We start from the raw sequence: 19,091 nt of genomic DNA on the forward strand, positions 1-19,091 counted from the left end.
AACCAGAATCCAAGGGCAAAAAGTGGTCGGCCGACCAGGTTTTATAGCAGGCCGACCACCTTTTTTGGTTCCCACCACAAAGGGTGGTCGGCAGGTGTCTCCCAAGCCAATATCTGGTCGGCAGCCTTCCCAGGGTGGAGTTTCAGCCTCTTGGAGCCTTGTGCAAATTTCTAAAATCAGTTGCAAACAAAGGCGAGACGAGACATCGCGATGGAATTTCCCGACGAGGCGACTCGAGCATGCATGCATCCATCGTCACCCAAAACAAAGTCGAGGTAGTCACATTCATGTAGTTTACATGCTTACTTAGCTAGTTTGTTATTTAGTTAATGTTGTGTAATAATTAGTTGTAATTGTTATTTATTCGGACTGTATTATTTATTCGGACCCCTCGAGGGGGACAATGTTGTAATAAGTGTGCGTGTGTGTGATGTATGTCTTCCAACCCCACATCTTTCTCCCTTTTATTTATCAGCTTACGATGGTTAGATTAGGGCATATTTCAATTAGCATACTTTGCTCGCATGTTTACATTCATTCATCTGTCTTGCATGCACCGGGCTCGGCGCATCATACTAACTGCATTATATTTCAATTTAAGCATTTCACCTGCCATCTTTAGAATAGTCGAGCCTATTGTAGTTGCATTTCTGCATGTGTTGCATTAGGCAATTCAGCATAGTTAGGATCATGTATGGATTTCTAACATAGTTTCTGTTTTAGCTTGGAGTACTCGGTAAGTGTTTATGCTTTAGCATCCTTGCATGTGTGTGAGTGACTGCCATGGTAGCATGCTTACCATGAGGCTATGTGCTAATGTGATATACCTGCTTGAATGCCTGTGGGTGAAGGTTGGATTATCTGAATTGGAATAATGCATTGACTGTGAGTTTTAAGCCCACTTGAGAGTGGCAAACCATTACATTTTCTCAGCCCACCTGAGGATGGCAAATCCATGTCTTAGCCTACTTGCGGGTAGCACCATCAAACCATTTTCAAAATAAACAAACATGAGATGTGTTGTTCCAATTCAAGCGATCCAGTCTATACTTGTATGCTGTGTGCATCACGTATTAAATCTAGGCTAATAACCGGAATAAGAATGCATAATATTTTCAAAACCCGATATCATGGTTAGTAGAGGCCGATCTTTGATCGGGTGAGCGGGGGTGTTCACGAAGTGACCTTCCCCAATCGTACCCAAGTTCCCGAGCCGAAGCAACTTTGGTGATAACGGACACGTGGCCTTCGGCACGAGTCAGGGTTTCCTAAATTCCCCCCAAAATAAAATATTTAGGTGGCGACTCTGTATCTGGTAAAGCAGTCCATGTTCGACACTTCTTTTCAAAAAAATCTGTTTTCAAAAACGATTTACCGGATTTGGACTCTTTGATGATTCATCGGTCTTGCATTGCACTTTGCGAGATTAGATACAGGACCATGACATTTGAGTCCTGAACTGTAGTGAGCCCAAGTGAATAGAACGGGATTTCCCTCCCGGGGCGTTCGGGGACGTCTACAGGATACGCAAGGATTGCATGCATGCACATGCACAATGTTTAAGAACAGCTCTGTTTGCCCCAGGCTTGCTCGGCTTGCTCTGTTTCACCTCAGCCACTGCCCTCTGTTTTCTACAAAAATACATTGCTGACCAAACATTGAGGACCGGCCTGTAAAACCCAAGTTATGTGTAGAATTATTTTTGGATAAAGTAGTAGTTAAATTAATTTGTATGGGTAATTTAGTAATTTTAAGAAATTAGGTTAATAACCCTTTATGTAAAAAAAGAAAAACAAAAGAAAAAAAAAATGGAGCCTCGTGAAATCGCTACGGAGGGTTTGGAGGCTGCTACTCAAGGGTTTGAAAAGTAAAAGAAAATCAAAAAAAAAAAAAAGAGAGAGAGAGAAGAGGAAGGAGTTATAGAGTGGTGGCTTTGCTTTATTCATCACTTAGGTAAGATTTATTTTATTGTATTCCTATCTATGAATTTAGTGTCAATATATCATTAGATGATTCTTTGGGCATATATGATTATATAAATATATTGATATAGTCTATGTTGGAGGTGTCGGTTTGCCCGACTGTAGACACCCCATTTTTGACCGTCCTCAAGACTCGGACGTCACCGCTTGAACACTCGGTGATTATCCTTGTTTGTGTTTGTTTGGAGTTCCCGGAGGTTTTGGCTCTCGCGCCCTACCCCAGAATCTCCGAACTTGACCGTTCAGTGTCCGGTTTTGCACCGAACACTTGTGTTTTGCCTTGGAAGGGCAGGGTAGGGCTTGTAGACCATCCCCACCCATCACCGGCAGTGGCTAGAGGCCACCGGCTGGTTTTTGCTGCCACCGGCAAAATAGTTTGCCGGTCGGCACTATTTGTTGCCGGTCAGCACTTTTTTGTGCCGGTCGGCACTTTGTTTGGCCAAGATGGCATTTTTTGCCGGCCGATTGCTGTTCATCTGCTTTTGCAGATATTTTAGGACAGCTGTATAACTTTTGCTCCCCTCCATACACGTGTATGGAGGGATCTCCCTCTTGCAAAGCTTGTTGAATAAGCTTTACAAGAGGCTTATAGAGAGGGCTCTCTCTAAGGGAAAAAGGAGGGAGGCTTAGACATTTTAGAGAGAGAAAAGACAGAGGAGAGCTCTGGTTTTCTAGGGTTAGGGTTAGATACACTCACCTATCTCTCTTTCCTTCTCATTTTGTTCACTAGGTGTTTTGTGCCTTACTATTGCACACAAACACCTAGTGTTTCACCTTCCTCTAGGAGCTGAGGTTCTAAAGAGTGTGTTTTGGAGTTTTTGTCTTGGATTCAAGCTCAAGGAGGCCATTGGAGCATCTTTGTTGAAGAAGGCATCAAGGGTAAGAAACTAGTCCCTTTTTCCCCTATTTTTGCTTTGATTTTATACCTACCTTAGAGCTGTTTTTGTGCTTGTTGTATAACATAAAAAAGTTCTATTTTTAAGCCCTCTTTATTGTTTATTAAGAGTGTTTTGTTGTTTGAGGGGTGTTGACCACCCTTAAGCCCCAAAAGGCCTCATTTTGAGCCATTTTGTGCTAGCTCCGGGATCTTGGTGTTGAGGTCTCTTCACCACTGAAATCTTGAGGGATTTCAGTGGTAAAGATGATGCTTTGAAGTCCCAAGAAGGAGAGGGCCACCCCCTCTCCTTGTTGTCCTTGAAAAGGGCACATTTTGGCCTCTTAAGGAAGCCTATGCTTGAGTGTGTGTTGAGCATGTTTGGTTTGTTTTTCATGCTTATATATCCATGATATAACATGATTTCAAATTGGTTTTGGAACCTTATGCATGTTTAGCATAGTTGCCATGTAATGCCTTATTTGTGCCTTAACATGTTCTAGGTTGTTAGCCTTTGTTGGAGCATGTTTTAGGCTTGTATTTGTGAAGGTTATATGCTTATTTTGCCATGTTTTAGATCTGTCCATAGTCGTTTGGGTCGATTTTAGCATGCATTATAAGGCTCCTTTGCATTTGGGCTTGTTGGCCTTGAATATGTGCATGTGTAGCATGCCATCTTTGCATTGTTTTGGTGATTTGGGATCATTCTATATGTCATTTCAGTCCCATTTCCATGCTTGTTTGATTGCCTCGCATGTCTCTTTAATGCTTTGAAAGCATGTTTTGCAATGTTCCATGTTTTGGCCATGGTGTATGCCTTTGTATTTGGGCCACTTAGATGCCATCTAAGTAGTCCTTTAGCTTTGTTTTAACATGCTAAATCTATTTTTAGTTGTTTAATGCATGCCATGTTTGGTCATGATAAGTGTAGTTCAATGCCTTATCAACTTGCCTTGAACACTTGGACTTTTTGTTGCATGCTTGACTTGATTTATAATTTGATTTGGCATCATTTTATAACATGATTTTAAGGCTCATGTTGCATGCTAATTTGTCCATGTTTCCTTCTTTCAAGTGTGCTTGAATGTTGTTTGATTCATGCTTAAGTGTTGGTCCTTATGAGCATGTGTGTGTGCATGCCATTTAGCTCTCACTCTTTAGCACTTTTGGCTACTGTTTTAGGCCTATTTTAGAGTCGCCTAATTCATGTTTAAGTCCATCTTTGCATCCATTTGCATTGCCATATGCATGCTTGTATGCTTGCATGAGTTGATTGCCATGCCATGTTGCATTCCTAGCTTGTATGCCTAGGTTGCATTGCATTTCGCATGCATGCCTTGTTCCTTGAATTGGTGATAGGAATTGGGCCTTATTTGTTTGATTGGTTTGCATGCATTTGAAACCAAAGTTGCATACTTGGTTCCTTGGGCCATCATGCATGGAAATGCGTGATTGGTGGTCCGAGAACCGAGGCACATGTCCCTTTGAGTCATCACAATGATAAGGGACATGGTTAGTGCATACATGTCTTGAAATATGCTGTCATGCCTTGTTTTGCCCTCTGTTGCTGTGAGTTGCAGGTTCTGCAGGAATACTCTGCCGACCGGCAGTGTAATGTGCCGACCGGCACATTTTTCTCTGCCGACAGGCCCTATTTTGTGCCGATGGCCATACCACACTGCCGGTGGAAGTTTCATCTAGCCGGTGGTGATCCCCTCTGTCCAAGGATGTAGTCCTGAGGTTTTGACAACCTCCAGAGGAGGAAAGGGAGGAAAACAGAGGCAGCTTGCGCATGGTGGCGCGTTTCCCGAGACGCTTTCCTGCTTTAATTAATTTAATTTAATTTGTTAATTAAATTAGTTTAATTTGTAATATTAATTAGCTTGCGTAGTTAGTTAATTTGTAACATTTATTCGGTCCCTCCGAGCGAGGGCAAATCTGTAATAAGTGTGTGTGGGTGTGTGAATGTCTTCCAATCCCCACTTCTTTCTTCCCTTTTACTTACCTGCTTTGATGGTTAGTATTAGGTCACGTCTAATTTAGCATACCTTATGCTATGCATGTGTGCATCCATGCATTTGTATTACATGCATTAGGCTCGGTACATCACGCTAATTGCATCAATACTTCAATTTTCAAACTGAATACGTGATAATTGTGCATTTTCACATGACATGTTTAGGATAGCCGAGCCTATCTTAGCGACATTTTGTATGCGATGCATTAGACACTTCACATGGACTTGGATCATGCATGATTACTAACAAGTTCTTTGTTCTGGCACGGAGTACGATGTAAGTATTTCCGCTTTAGCATCTCGCATGTGTGTGAATGTTACCGTAACAGCATGCTTAACATGTGGCTAGATGCTTATGTGTTAAACTGTTTTGAATGCCTGTGGGTGAAGGTTGGGTTGTTTGAGTTGGAAAAACTCGTTGGAATCCGTATTTTAGCCTACTTGCGAGTAGCAAATTCCAAAGCATTTTCAAACCAAACGGATATGCAATGTTTATTTCCAAATTAGGCAATCTAGTCTATACTTGTTTGCTGTGCGCATAACATAGTAATTCTAGGCTAATAAATGGAATAAGAACACGTAAAGTTTTCAAAAACGGATATCATGGTTAGTAGAGGCCGGTCTTCGGACCGGGCGAAAGGGGGTGCTCATAGCTGACCTTCCCCGATCGTACCCAAGCTCCCGAGCCGAGACAACTCCGGTGATGACGGACATATGGCCTTCGGCACCGAGTCAGGGTTTCCTAAATTCTCCCATATAAAAAATATTTAGGTGGCGACTCTGTATCTGGCAAAGCAGTCCATGTTTGGCACTACTTTTTCAAAAATCTGTTTCTCAAAACGATTTGCCAGATTTGGACTCTTTGGTTCAGATTAAGAACCGTGACACAAATCGAGAGTCCGAACTGTAGCGCGAGGCCCCTCCCCGGGCGCTGTTACAGTTTCTGGCGACTCTGCTGGGGACTTTTAGAGAGTTTGACTCGAACTCGTGATATCCTGTTTTGACTTCATTTATATGTTTCTTTGCATTGCATGTGCATTGGTGCGCCTAGGAACACAGTGTTTGCCATCTGCCATTCCTGAACGGTTTGCCGGAGGCTTGTCTTGTCAAGGCATGTCCATAAGGCTGACCGGCTATGGGCTCTGACAGCATGGGATCACAAACCTCGGTTTACCGGGGCACCCTTTTGACCATTCGACCTAGTGCATATTCGGAATCCATAGTGACCATTCCAAGCTAGGACAGGTTGCTTACCCGATTATAGGTTGTTTGAAACCGCTGCGTGCGTAGTGAAATCCTAGTTCCTGACAAAATAGGACAGGGAAACCCTACCCCAACATAGGGGTGTTTTGGCTCTCTCTTACTTGCTATGTGCTTTTAGAGTGTATCTCTACAGGAATGTACATACCAGTTTGCAAGTTTGGGGCATCAGGCCTAAGGGCATTGGTATCAGAATTTGAGAATCAGTTATCCGCGGGTGTCAGATTCAGTATTTTGGGGAACAGAAATCTGGGAACAGTGATCAGCAGTAGGGAACAGTTGTTCGGCTACACCCGTGTTTGATCAGTTTGGGCTGAAGTGCTGTCTGTTTTTCTTTCAGTCCAGAGAGTTGCAGAGTTGATACAGAACAGCCAGTGTCTCCCCTTTGCTGAGGCAAGATTTATGGCGACACAAAGTTCAGAAGAAATTGTGGTTATGACAGCCGCACCGGAGCAGGGAACCACTCCGCAGAATGAAGCCAGCATCAGTATGTCATATCCGCCCAGGTCGCCCGTTGTGCACCCGGTTTGGGCTCCCCAGTTATACCAGGCTCGTGAGCCCACCACCTTCGAATTGATGGGGATGATAGGCGATCTCCAAAGGTCTGTGGTAGACCTCGCCTATGGAATGTCGGCTTCACCACCAGCGGCACCGTATGCCGGGAATTTTGTACCACAGGAGCCCCCGCTACTGGGGCGGATTGTGATAGAGCTCAGCCAGCCAGAGATGGCTTCTGGCTATAGCCACGATATGTCAGCACTAACCCCGACCCTCGATCAGGCTGAGGCCAAAGGAAAGGACAAGGCAAAGGTAGATGCCGACCCTATTGAACAACTGCTGTGGGCAGTCGAGGCTCTGAAGGCCAGAGGGATGAACAAGCAACAAACATCCGCAATAGTGACCAAAGCTATAGATGATGCTTTCCCCGCTCCAACCAAAGGCAGTTCAAGCCAGGCAGAAAACCGGGATGGGCCCCGTCATGCCCAAACAGTTCCTGTTGTTCCCAACCCTGCACCGGGAAAGGTTCAAAAAGCCAAGGCAGCGCCAGCTGATCCTTTCGCCAGTGCGTCTGGCAAGAATCCTCAAACTGCAAAGTACCTACCTCGAGGGCGCAGAGTCTTTCACGACCTCCACATGCCTTTGTCTAGGGCATTGTTGATATTGGCGAAGAATGGGCATCTTAAGCCTTTGGAGCCCCGACCGCTCCCGAAGAATCTCCCCGCCACCCATGATGCTACCTTGTACTGCGCGTACCATCAACAGTCCGGTCACAGCACCGATGGATGTTCCCGCCTTCGCCATGAAGTGCAGGATTTGATTGATAATAAGGTTATCCTACCACCTACCTCAGGCAAGCCCGTCACCACTCAGTTGTTGGATTTCGAGGGCTCAGATACTGCGAGTATGTAAAGTGAACCGCCTGCGGGCAACATTTGGTATTTTTTTTTTTTTTTGATGAAGCGTTTTGGCACGCATTTTTGAGCATCGGTGAAACCGAGTTTTGTAAATTCTGGCTTGGATATCGAGTCGGTCTTTTGTTTTGAGTCTGTCTCTTTGTCTTGAGTCAGTCTTTTTTTTTTGCTTAAAGGTCTGTCTTGTTGTATCGAGTCAGTCCCCGTTGTATATAATACCCGGTGATTCAGGGGTTGTTGTCCCGAACACCGTCTTGTTTTATTATTATCTGTTTTTGTTTTGAGTCTGTTCCTGCCGAGGGGCCAGTTACACCAACAGAGCCGATTGAAATAGCTGTTGCTATCTCAACTTCATGCTTGCTTTCAGCATAAGGACCAGAGAATTTGATTGGGCTGACAGTACATCTCGCCTGCTCTCCTGCGCGCCAAACTCATAGCATTAACCTAAGTTTTCAAAAAAAAACTTTTTGAACACTGCGGTGATGAAAACGAAGAGGAAGGAATTCCTTGGGTTTTGTAAAATTTTGATCATTTTGAGAGAAAGAGAGGCGTGTTAAGCCTTTTTATGAATGAAATCATGCTTGTCGGCGTGAGTACTGAGAAGGACCCTGGCCTGATCCAGATTGGTTCCACACTATCTTCGGCACGAGCGATTCGTCGCTTTCTTAAAAACTTTCAAAAACAAATATTTTACGCGGCCTTGTGAAGACCTGTATGGAATCGTTCTTGAGATCGCGCAGCTTAGGATCGCTCTCAGCCTCAAGATTCAACCCGCTCCGACTTTGAACCCATTCAGACTGTTCAAAAAGTTCAACGGACAAACGCCATGAAAGGCCCGTGTGGCCAGTTTTGAGGTAGCCTTCGATCAAGAAGCATCAAGGCCGAATCAGAAGGAGTAGATCTCGCCGGAAGAAGCTCGTAGAGTGACCCTGATGGGTTCTCCGCAAATCAGTGCAACAGCCGTTCTCTTAGACACGGAGAGGCTTCCAGTTCAGGAACCATTTGGCATGGACTTGCTACACTTTTACCCTTTGAGAGGCTCGCTGGGTCGAAAACCCAGAAGGGCGACCCAGGCAAAAGTTAGAGCAAGAGAAAAATACAAAAAAGAAGAAAAGAAAAGAAAAGACAAAAGATACCAAAAAGAAAAGAAAAAGAAAAATGCAAAAGAAATGAAGAAGAAATAGAAAATGAAAAGAAGCTCGCAAGGTCGAAAACCCGCATTGGGCGCCTTGGCAAAAATAAGAGCCAAACAAAGTGAAAGTTAAAATACCCGAGTAGACCTTACCCGGAACTACGTAAGGCTTGATTCCCATGTTTGGGATACGTAGGCAACTTCATCATGAAGTCCAGCCCCCAACGCTTTCATAGCGTCTCAGTCCATGCAATGGTTTCAATTTCGTTCCAAAGTCCAGTGGCCAACACCCTTCAAGGTGACTGTGTCCATATATGTGTTGTGACCGTCTTCGTCATCGCTGTGTCTAAGAGCTCGACCACCGCCAATGAAGACTGTCTGTGAATTGCTGCGGCACCATCCCAAACAAGGGGCAACTTTCCGTTGCCACGAGCCGCTGTGAGCCGCCTTTCAAACTAGGGGCAACTTTCCGTTGCCTCCCACCCTCCTTCAAACCAGGGGCAATTTTCCATTGCCTCCGATCCGAGGTCGCGCATCTCGAAGAGTAAGTTCCATGCTTGTTGAGCATCAGCTGTTTAAAAAAATAGTTTTTGAAAATTTTTACTGAGGTTGACTATTTTCTCGAAAACTATTTCATTTTCCAAAACCGGACCATTGTCTTGGACCTAAAAGGAAAATTTTCAGTGCTTGCTGCCTGACTTGCATGCTTTTCAAAACAAAAGTCGAACAAGTACGTTAATCCGACTCTCATTTCGATCAAAACCGTTTTAGTAGAAAGCAAAAACGGAAAAAATGGTTAAAATGATGAACTAGGGGCACAGTTGAGCCAGGCGTTCTGTCTCTTCCCCGTCATCGACGTACTTGCCAGAAGAGCACTCTGCCTGCCGGAAGAATAGCCGTGAGCTAACGGTGTTGAGCATAAACCCGCACCTTTCCATTTATCCATCAATCACCCCGGGGAGGGATGAAAAATGAGAGAATGAAGAATAGAGAGGTGTAAGTTGAGAGAAAAGCGAGGAAAAGGGTTTCGAGAGAAAATCCGAGCTTGAGAGTTGAGTGATGTGAGAATCACAAATAAGAAGGGGTGGGAAACAATACCCAGATTGAACTGGCTCCTCGTGGTCCGAGGTCCCCCATCTTTGGTTACGCGTCTGTGTGTCGTGTCTCTTTCATTTGACGGTCTCGTCTTTTGTTTTTAGTCTTTCCCGAGCGTGTCTCGTTGTGTTTAGGTCGTGTACCTATATTTGAGTCCTTTCCGCTCTGTTCAGTGGTAGGCTCGATATCCCGGTTTGAAAAACCCTCATTCGATTTCAAAAATCGCTTATGCTCAGAATGCTGTGCCATTCTCTACATTGGAACGTGTTCCGACTCCAACCAGTTCCATCTTTGAGGTCCGTCCTGATTAGATTGGGCTGTCTTGTTTGAGAATTGCAGTGTGCAGAATGAACTGAATGCTGTGTTTTGGGCTGTATGCAGATCAATCCCCAACAGAGTAAGGGCTGTGTGTCTAAGAATCAGGCAGTGGGTTGCTTGGGTTGTTTCGGTTGTTAGCTGTTTAAGTTATCTGATTATTACAGTGCAAGTGTTCAATTTTCAGACAACCAATCAATTCCATTTACATTGAGGTGTAACATGATGAGATGCGATGCAATGCATGAAATGTGTAAATGTAAACACTTTTTCAGATAAAAAGTTCGTTTCGTTTCATTTCATTATCTTTTTCAAATGTACAAGCTTTGGAAACAAAACCTGCCTGTGGCAGTACAAGGTAATCTATCTACCAACCAAAAAGAAAAGTACAAGGAAAGAAAGAAAAGATAACAAAAAATCTGCATCTGTGTCGATCACTCCAAGGGCCGTCAGTCCGTCCTGGCCCTCTTCCTGGACGAAGGTCCAGGAGCATCAACAGCGTCGTCATCAGAGCCCGAGCTAGAACCGTCTGCGGTCTCCTCCTCCGACGACCCTGCCTCCGCCTCTGACTCCTCGTCGTCGTCATCGTCCGGGACTGGAGCCCGCGAGCTGCTCCCGACGTGAGTACGCCCACCCCTAGTGCGGGGAAATATCCTGCCCTCCTCATCTCTCCCCCGGGCAGGGACAGAAGGTCTGGCTGGAGCACCTCCTGCCATGGGAATCTGGAAGGGAGGCTGAAAAAGCACACAAAAAGTGAAATGCATCAGTATACTGTAGACAGTTTATCAGTGCAGAATGCAGTGTATGGATACAGTGTACGAATGCCGTGAGCAGTTTGTCAGTACAGAGTTTAGTGCAGAATGCAGTGTATGCAGTGCTCAGATACGGTGAGATCAGTGTATCAGGTGTTGTGCCGTGAATCAGATTATGCGAAGCAGTGTATGAATGGTTTGAGGCCAGTGTCAGAAGGACATACCGGTATGCTGTAGACAGCCAGAAGGTCAAATGTCCGCTGGAGCATCCCCATCATCGAGGCATTCATCGCCAACGACTGACGGGTGTACTCAGGAGAAGCCTGCAAAGGTATCAGATGCATTAGTATTCTGTGGAATATCAGTAAACTGAAGTGAGATAACTGTACGAAGTGCAGTGATACATACCGGCGGAAGGTCGGGGATGTCAGTGAACTCATGACCAGCCGGTGGAGGGGCGAAGGGGATCTGATAGGTCGACCCACCCTGCCCCTGGAAAGTCAGTACAGCAGGCAGGGCAGGCCAGCTAGCTCCTCGTCCTCCCCGCGCTCCGCCCCTGCCACGGACTCGGGCCCTCCTCGAAGATCCAGCCCCTGCTCCTGCTCCGGCCCCAGCCGCCGATGCTACAGGCCTGGCCCCCTCTGCTCGACGACCGCTCAAAGGTCGCATCAGGTACGTCCGCACGTACTCCTGATAGTCGCCGGTGCCTCGGAAGCCGGCCTCCTCCCAGCCGATGGAGTAATCATCCAGCTGCTCAGGGGTCAGCCCCTCGGTCTCCCTCATCTCTGCAGGAGGGTGAGCCGGGACTATCTGCTCAGGTAACCCGCGGGTCTGGCGTAGAAAACGCTCCCCCAGGTACCAAGCCCGACAGACCGGGCCCTCTAGCAGAATCCGGAAACGCGAGGTCTCCTCAGCACCAGGGAACCGACCCCGCATCGCCGACGGCAAGGAAGCCCATGGCCGCCATGTGATCTGAAAGTAACAGACAGTTTGTTATCTACTGTTATTGAAACATGCAGTGGGAAAGCGAAGCTAAACGAACTGAAAGTAAAACATACCTCTGTGGGGGTGATGGTGTCGAAGTATCGGCGGAAGAAGCCGAATGTCTCCCGAGGTCGCCGGGTGCATCCCCCGTCAAAGCGACTCGAGAAAGGAACAGCCGGAGGAGGCTCCGCAACTGGCACAGGTGCAAGCCTAGGGAAGTAGGCATAAACCCACAACTGCAAAACAGATGTCAGTATGACCTTCAGATAAAGCAGGGTATACAGAATAAAGCAGAAATGGCAGAGCCGTGTGTTGTGCAGTGTATTGTGTGCAGTGTACAGTGTGAGCAGTGTACAGTCAGTGTAAAACAGAATGTATGTGTGTGCCGTGTGTACAGTATACGGTAAGTGTAACGCAGACTACAGTGTGTGCAGTGTACAGACTACGGAAAGTACGAGACAGAAAGGAAAAGTGGAGAAGAAATGTACCTCCCAAGCCCGCCAGTAACCTCCGAGCAGCTGGCCGCTGCCGCGAGAAGCCGAGCTCATATATCCGTACAAGGTGGCCAGAGCAGCGCCGCCCCAATCGAAGTGCAGAATATCTCGGACGTCCACCAGTGCACTGAGAAGGCAGAGAGGCACGGTGTTCGCCCGGTCGGCGAAGATAGTAGTCCCGAAAAGGAACATGAGGAAGCCCCGAGCATATCTCTCCACGTCCTCCTCGGTCATCTGAGTCTCCTCCCCCAATGCGGGCAGGACCCTGAACTGTGCCTCGAACCAGGAATAGCGGACGAAGCCTGGGCGAGCTAGCGGAGGGGCCTCCCCCAGTAAATGAACCTGAGCGGCGGTCCACTCATCCATCGCTATGTCGAAGGGGATCGGATCACCCCCTACCCCGATGCCTGTGAGCATCGAGAAGTCATAAGGGGTCATCGTCATATCCCCTGCGGCAGAAAAGTGGAAAGAATCGGTGGTGTCCCACCACCTCTCCGCCAGAGCAGCAAGAAGAGGTCTGCAGGTGGACAACCTAGAGAGCCCTCGGCAGAAGGTGCCGAAGCCCGCTCGGTCCACGATGCGCTGGACCGCATCAGGGAGCTCGTCATACCACTCCCGCGCACCAGTATTCCCATACCCGCGAATGGTATGGGAACCCTCCTGCAAACAGAAAACAACAATTGCAGGACAACATTCAAAATGCGATTTTGAAAAGACAGATATGGCATGTATGCAAGTTTGTCAGATTCAGGCAGATACCGGGTGCCGGTGTGCTTATAGAAAATACGTGTGCTGTGTCAGCGTGTTTGGGCGTTTCAGAACAGATGTGGCATGTGTGCAAATCGAACAGATTCAGACAAATACTGGGTACCAGTGTGTGTGCAGTAGAATACAGTGTGTGCCGTGTGTTTGGGTGATTCAGGACTAGTGCAGTGTGTGTGCATGTGTCAGTCTCAAGCAGATATCAGTTGTATGTATGTTTACAGTCAACTACGGTCTACGGCATATCAGATTTCAGCAATTAAAGAATACAGCTAACTATGGCAGTTTCGTATCCTACATTGCAGAAAGTAAAGCAGAAGATGAAGAGTTACCTCGGGAGTGCCGAATGAAAGGTGGGAGGTAGGCTCGCGTAGCAGTAACTCAGGGGGCGCGTACCTCTCGAAGCTCCGGAACTGACGCAGGCCGTCAGGGGGCAGAACGTGGATCGCCGGCCGGTAGGTCGCCGGGTCGAACGGGCGCTCGCTCAGTGGTAAGAGCTCGACCCCGGGGTCCATCTCGTGGTCCGGGGGAGTCCCGACACGTGGAATGTCGTCCGCTATGTAGAGAGTGGTGTGAAAATGGCCGGAAAAGGAAAACCGAGCCGGAATACGAAGAGTCAACTGAAAAGTCAACTCCCGAGAGGGTCGGAAATGGCCGGGAAGGCCGGAATGTGAAAGGACACGGAAATGAAGAGGAAAGTGAGGGGAACAAACCCCGAGAAGGCGAGAACGCCGAACGAGGCGCCGAAACGAGAATGTGATCGGTGGAAAATGTCCGAAACGCGAAGAGAAACGCGAATCCGACGACGAAACGGGCGTAGAACGCGAAGAAACGGGCGAAAAATGAGACAGAAGCACTCTAGAGAGAGAGGGCAAGAATTTTCGGCGGTGGAAAAGTGAAGAATAGGATTTTCAAGCCCTATTTTATAATGCCCGAAGTGAAAAGACAAAACTGCCCCGATTCAGCAACTGTTTGCCGGTCGGCAATGTTTTGTGCCGGCCGGCACTTTTTTGTGCCGATAGAATTATTTTTGTGCCGACGGCCAGCCGGTGGCCTCCCCTTTCGGCCGGTGGGGTTCCCACAGCCTTGTTTAGGCCTTTTGAGTTGTTTTGGGTCTTCATAGCTGAAGAAAGTGCAAGAAAGCGCATCTCCGACATTCAACCGGCCTCCGTTTTGACTTCGGGCCGTGTCTCCAGTGCGTGGCACTCGAATTCGTGCAAGGTGTATCCTTTTTGTATCCTTTTGAATTCAAAAGTTGCCCCATGTGTGTTGCACGAACTCATCACACTACTTCGGTGCATTACATCGCGCTGTCACGCGCCACACATTTGCATTGTTATGCACGTGTTACATGCGTTGCAACACGCACCCCTTTGCATTGTCGTGCACATTTCTCATGCATCATCATTGCATTTCCATTCCATGCATTGTCATGCATTCCGGAATACGTGCGTTGTTGCGCATTTAAGCCCATTTACACTCCGTGTGGCATGCACGTCACACTTGGCATTGCACTTGTTAGTGCATTGTATTTTGTTCGCGCTATCTTGCGCACCTTACTTGCACTTGTTAGTGCATTGTATTTTGTTCGCGCTATCTTGCGCACCTTACTTGCACTTGTTAGTGCATTGTATTTTGTTCGCGCTGTTCTGCGCATTGCACTTGTTAGTGCATTGTATTGTTCGTGCTGTTCTGCGCATTGCACTGTCTTGTGCATTTCAAACCTCGCGCTGTTCTGTGCATTTCAAAATTGTTCGCGCTGTTTTGCGCATCTCATTGCATTTTGCATGCATTCCATCGCACTGTCTTGTGCACTCGCGTTGCCTAACGCATTGCGCTATTTTGCGCATCATACCGTCGTGCAATACCGCACGGTCTGGCGAGACCTTAAACACGCACGGTCTGGCGAGACCTTAAACACGCACGGTCTGGCGAGACCTTAAACACGCACGGTCTAGGAGACCTTAAATCCTTTGGAGGTGCGAAACCTTCAGCGCATTGTCACGCGTCTTGTAAATACCCCCGTGGTCTGGCGAGACCTTAAACACGCATGGTCTGGCGAGACCTTAAACACGTACGGTCTAGGAGACCTTAAATCCTTGGAAGGTGCAAGACCTTTATTGCATTGGTGTGCACACTATTGCTTTGTACATATCTTAAGCCGCGTGTTGTCGCGCATCTCATGCAACATGCATTTCATACATCATTTGCATTTCAAAAAAAAAAAAAAAAAAAAAAAAAAAACACAAAAAAAACATGCATTGTCATGCATACATTTTGCATCCCGGTCTAGGAGACCTTAAATCCTCTGAAGGTGCAATTCCTTCGGTGTTTGTCGTGCCCGAACGACTTTCGGTGGTCTGGTAAAGCCACCTGTCTGTGCTTGCGATGAGTTCCTAGAAGACCAACGGGGACGGTGGAAACTAGAGTTCGAACGGCTTATGCCTAGAACGCAAAGGTTCGGGAGTTCCGAGACTAAAGTCTGGTTTAAATACCCAGAGGTTTACCCTCGGCTTGAAATCTGTATGGAAGCCCCATAGGTTGAGGCGGCATGTCTACGCCTCAGTTCTGGATACTGAACCAACCTAGTATATCACCCTGTTGGTAAGATAGGGAAAGTTGCAATCATAGTCATTGCATATTTGCATTGTCTTGCATTTGCATTGTAGTTTGCATGCATTCATTGCATCACCTTCCGCCTTTGGCTTGCGCCTTTCCAGGTTGAGCTTGGTCTGGTATGTGTCCTTACTTTTCATGTTAGAACACAGTTCTTGTGTATCGCGCCGATTCCACGTTGATATGTTGGTTGAGGGTTGTGGCACCTTTTCTGTGTTACACATGCCTCGTATGTGTGCATGCCTTTCCTAGGCAAGATTTGGTGTGGCTTGTAGGCCATATCCATTGTATCCATTCCATTGCATATTTGTAAATATTGCATTGTAATATTGCATGCATTCATTGCATCACCTTCCGCCTAATGGCTTGCGCCTTTCCAGGTTGAGCTTGGTCTGGTATGTGCCCTTACTTTTCATGTTAGAACACAGTTCTGTATGTGTATCGCGCCGATTCCACATTGATATGTTGGTTGAGGGTTGCGGCACCTTTTCTGTGTTACACATGGCTTGTATGTATGCATGCCTTTCCTAGGCAAGATTTGGTTTGGCCTGCGTGCCATATCCACCCATTACATTGTAGTGTAATTTTTGCATCCGGCATTAGGATCGTAGTCCTTTCTCCAGCGGGTTGTTTCCCCACTTGTGTCATTCCACCCAATACTTGTTCTTGCGTCTGTCTACAATACTCATAGTTCAGTTGACCGTTCTATGGTAGACAGACTTGTTACCTCCATCAATCTATTTGACATAGGTGTGGTTTCGAACCGCTCGTGATTGGATCACGATTCAATTGCTTTGCATGTAGCTTGCATTGTTTCAATTACATTGCATCTGCATTTGCATTGTTTATACATTGTTTTGTATATATTGCATTTCGTTTTTCATCCATTTTGCATTGTCATGCATGTTGCTAACAATATTGTACCTGTTAAGTTTGTTTTCTTTTCAGGCACGATATTGTATGTACGGTTCATTTGAAGCTGGTGCAACCAGACGAGCCGCGCAGGTATTGTATCTCCCGAGTGAGACGTATTGAGAATTCCATAATTCTCTTACATCCTTTCTGCATTGTAGTGTAGTTTGGTATGCTAGCTTAAAATTGTTGCATGTTTGCTTCATTACAGCTTTCTTTGCATGATCATAAGTTATGCTCAGCTCTGTGCATTGTCGTGCATTTTGCCCCTGCCTTCGGGCGCATATCTTATTTGTATTGCATGTTTGTCTAAGTCTTCGGCCTTGTCAAAAATGGGTCGTCTCTAGGCTTTGACATTCACTCCCGTCATTGTTATGACTTTCGAGTTCTGTCAAAGAGGGGCAACTGTAGACACCCCATTTTTGACCGTCCTCAAGACTCGGACGTCACCGCTTGAACACTCGGTGATTATCCTTGTTTGTGTTTGTTTGGAGTTCCCGGAGGTTTTGGCTCTCGCGCCCTACCCCAGAATCTCCGAACTTGACCGTTCAGTGTCCGGTTTTGCACCGAACACTTGTGTTTTGCCTTGGAAGGGCAGGGTAGGGCTTGTAGACCATCCCCACCCATCACCGGCAGTGGCTAGAGGCCACCGGCTGGTTTTTGCTGCCACCGGCAAAATAGTTTGCCGGTCGGCACTATTTGTTGCCGGTCAGCACTTTTTTGTGCCGGTCGGCACTTTGTTTGGCCAAGATGGCATTTTTTGCCGACCGATTGCTGTTCATCTGCTTTTGCAGATATTTTAGGACAGCTGTATAACTTTTGCTCCCCTCCATACACGTGTATGGAGGGATCTCCCTCTTGCAAAGCTTGTTGAATAAGCTTTACAAGAGGCTTATAGAGAGGGCTCTCTCTAAGGGAAAAAGGAGGGAGGCTTAGACATTTTAGAGAGAGAAAAGACAGAGGAGAGCTCTGGTTTTCTAGGGTTAGGGTTAGATACACTCACCTATCTCTCTTTCCTTCTCATTTTGTTCACTAGGTGTTTTGTGCCTTACTATTGCACACAAACACCTAGTGTTTCACCTTCCTCTAGGAGCTGAGGTTCTAAAGAGTGTGTTTTGGAGTTTTTGTCTTGGATTCAAGCTCAAGGAGGCCATTGGAGCATCTTTGTTGAAGAAGGCATCAAGGGTAAGAAACTAGTCCCTTTTTCCCCTATTTTTGCTTTGATTTTATACCTACCTTAGAGCTGTTTTTGTGCTTGTTGTATAACATAAAAAAGTTCTATTTTTAAGCCCTCTTTATTGTTTATTAAGAGTGTTTTGTTGTTTGAGGGGTGTTGACCACCCTTAAGCCCCAAAAGGCCTCATTTTGAGCCATTTTGTGCTAGCTCCGGGATCTTGGTGTTGAGGTCTCTTCACCACTGAAATCTTGAGGGATTTCAGTGGTAAAGATGATGCTTTGAAGTCCCAAGAAGGAGAGGGCCACCCCCTCTCCTTGTTGTCCTTGAAAAGGGCACATTTTGGCCTCTTAAGGAAGCCTATGCTTGAGTGTGTGTTGAGCATGTTTGGTTTGTTTTTCATGCTTATATATCCATGATATAACATGATTTCAAATTGGTTTTGGAACCTTATGCATGTTTAGCATAGTTGCCATGTAATGCCTTATTTGTGCCTTAACATGTTCTAGGTTGTTAGCCTTTGTTGGAGCATGTTTTAGGCTTGTATTTGTGAAGGTTATATGCTTATTTTGCCATGTTTTAGATCTGTCCATAGTCGTTTGGGTCGATTTTAGCATGCATTATAAGGCTCCTTTGCATTTGGGCTTGTTGGCCTTGAATATGTGCATGTGTAGCATGCCATCTTTGCATTGTTTTGGTGATTTGGGATCATTCTATATGTCATTTCAGTCCCATTTCCATGCTTGTTTGATTGCCTCGCATGTCTCTTTAATGCTTTGAAAGCATGTTTTGCAATGTTCCATGTTTTGGCCATGGTGTATGCCTTTGTATTTGGGCCACTTAGATGCCATCTAAGTAGTCCTTTAGCTTTGTTTTAACATGCTAAATCTATTTTTAGTTGTTTAATGCATGCCATGTTTGGTCATGATAAGTGTAGTTCAATGCCTTATCAACTTGCCTTGAACACTTGGACTTTTTGTTGCATGCTTGACTTGATTTATAATTTGATTTGGCATCATTTTATAACATGATTTTAAGGCTCATGTTGCATGCTAATTTGTCCATGTTTCCTTCTTTCAAGTGTGCTTGAATGTTGTTTGATTCATGCTTAAGTGTTGGTCCTTATGAGCATGTGTGTGTGCATGCCATTTAGCTCTCACTCTTTAGCACTTTTGGCTACTGTTTTAGGCCTATTTTAGAGTCGCCTAATTCATGTTTAAGTCCATCTTTGCATCCATTTGCATTGCCATATGCATGCTTGTATGCTTGCATGAGTTGATTGCCATGCCATGTTGCATTCCTAGCTTGTA

The 19,091-nt window shown here is 46.2% G+C and overlaps 1 protein-coding gene across 1 annotated transcript; it reads right to left on the reverse strand.

Annotated features, from left to right (window-relative positions):
* Positions 1-10,354: 10,354 nt before the first annotated feature.
* On the reverse strand, positions 10,355-11,326 carry LOC145790369 (uncharacterized). The gene is made up of 3 exons (XM_082868105.1): positions 11,248-11,326; positions 11,064-11,162; positions 10,355-10,821 (listed from the first exon to the last, which is right to left on the reverse strand). The coding sequence occupies exons 2-3, from the start codon at positions 11,127-11,129 to the stop codon at positions 10,537-10,539; spliced, it is 351 nt and encodes a 116-aa protein (XP_082724231.1). The 5' UTR covers positions 11,130-11,162; positions 11,248-11,326; the 3' UTR covers positions 10,355-10,536.
* Positions 11,327-19,091: the final 7,765 nt, after the last annotated feature.

Source organism: Camellia sinensis, chromosome 1 (assembly GCF_055761805.1).
Source record: "Camellia sinensis isolate YWXY chromosome 1, ASM5576180v1, whole genome shotgun sequence".
NCBI lineage: Eukaryota > Viridiplantae > Streptophyta > Magnoliopsida > Ericales > Theaceae > Camellia > Camellia sinensis.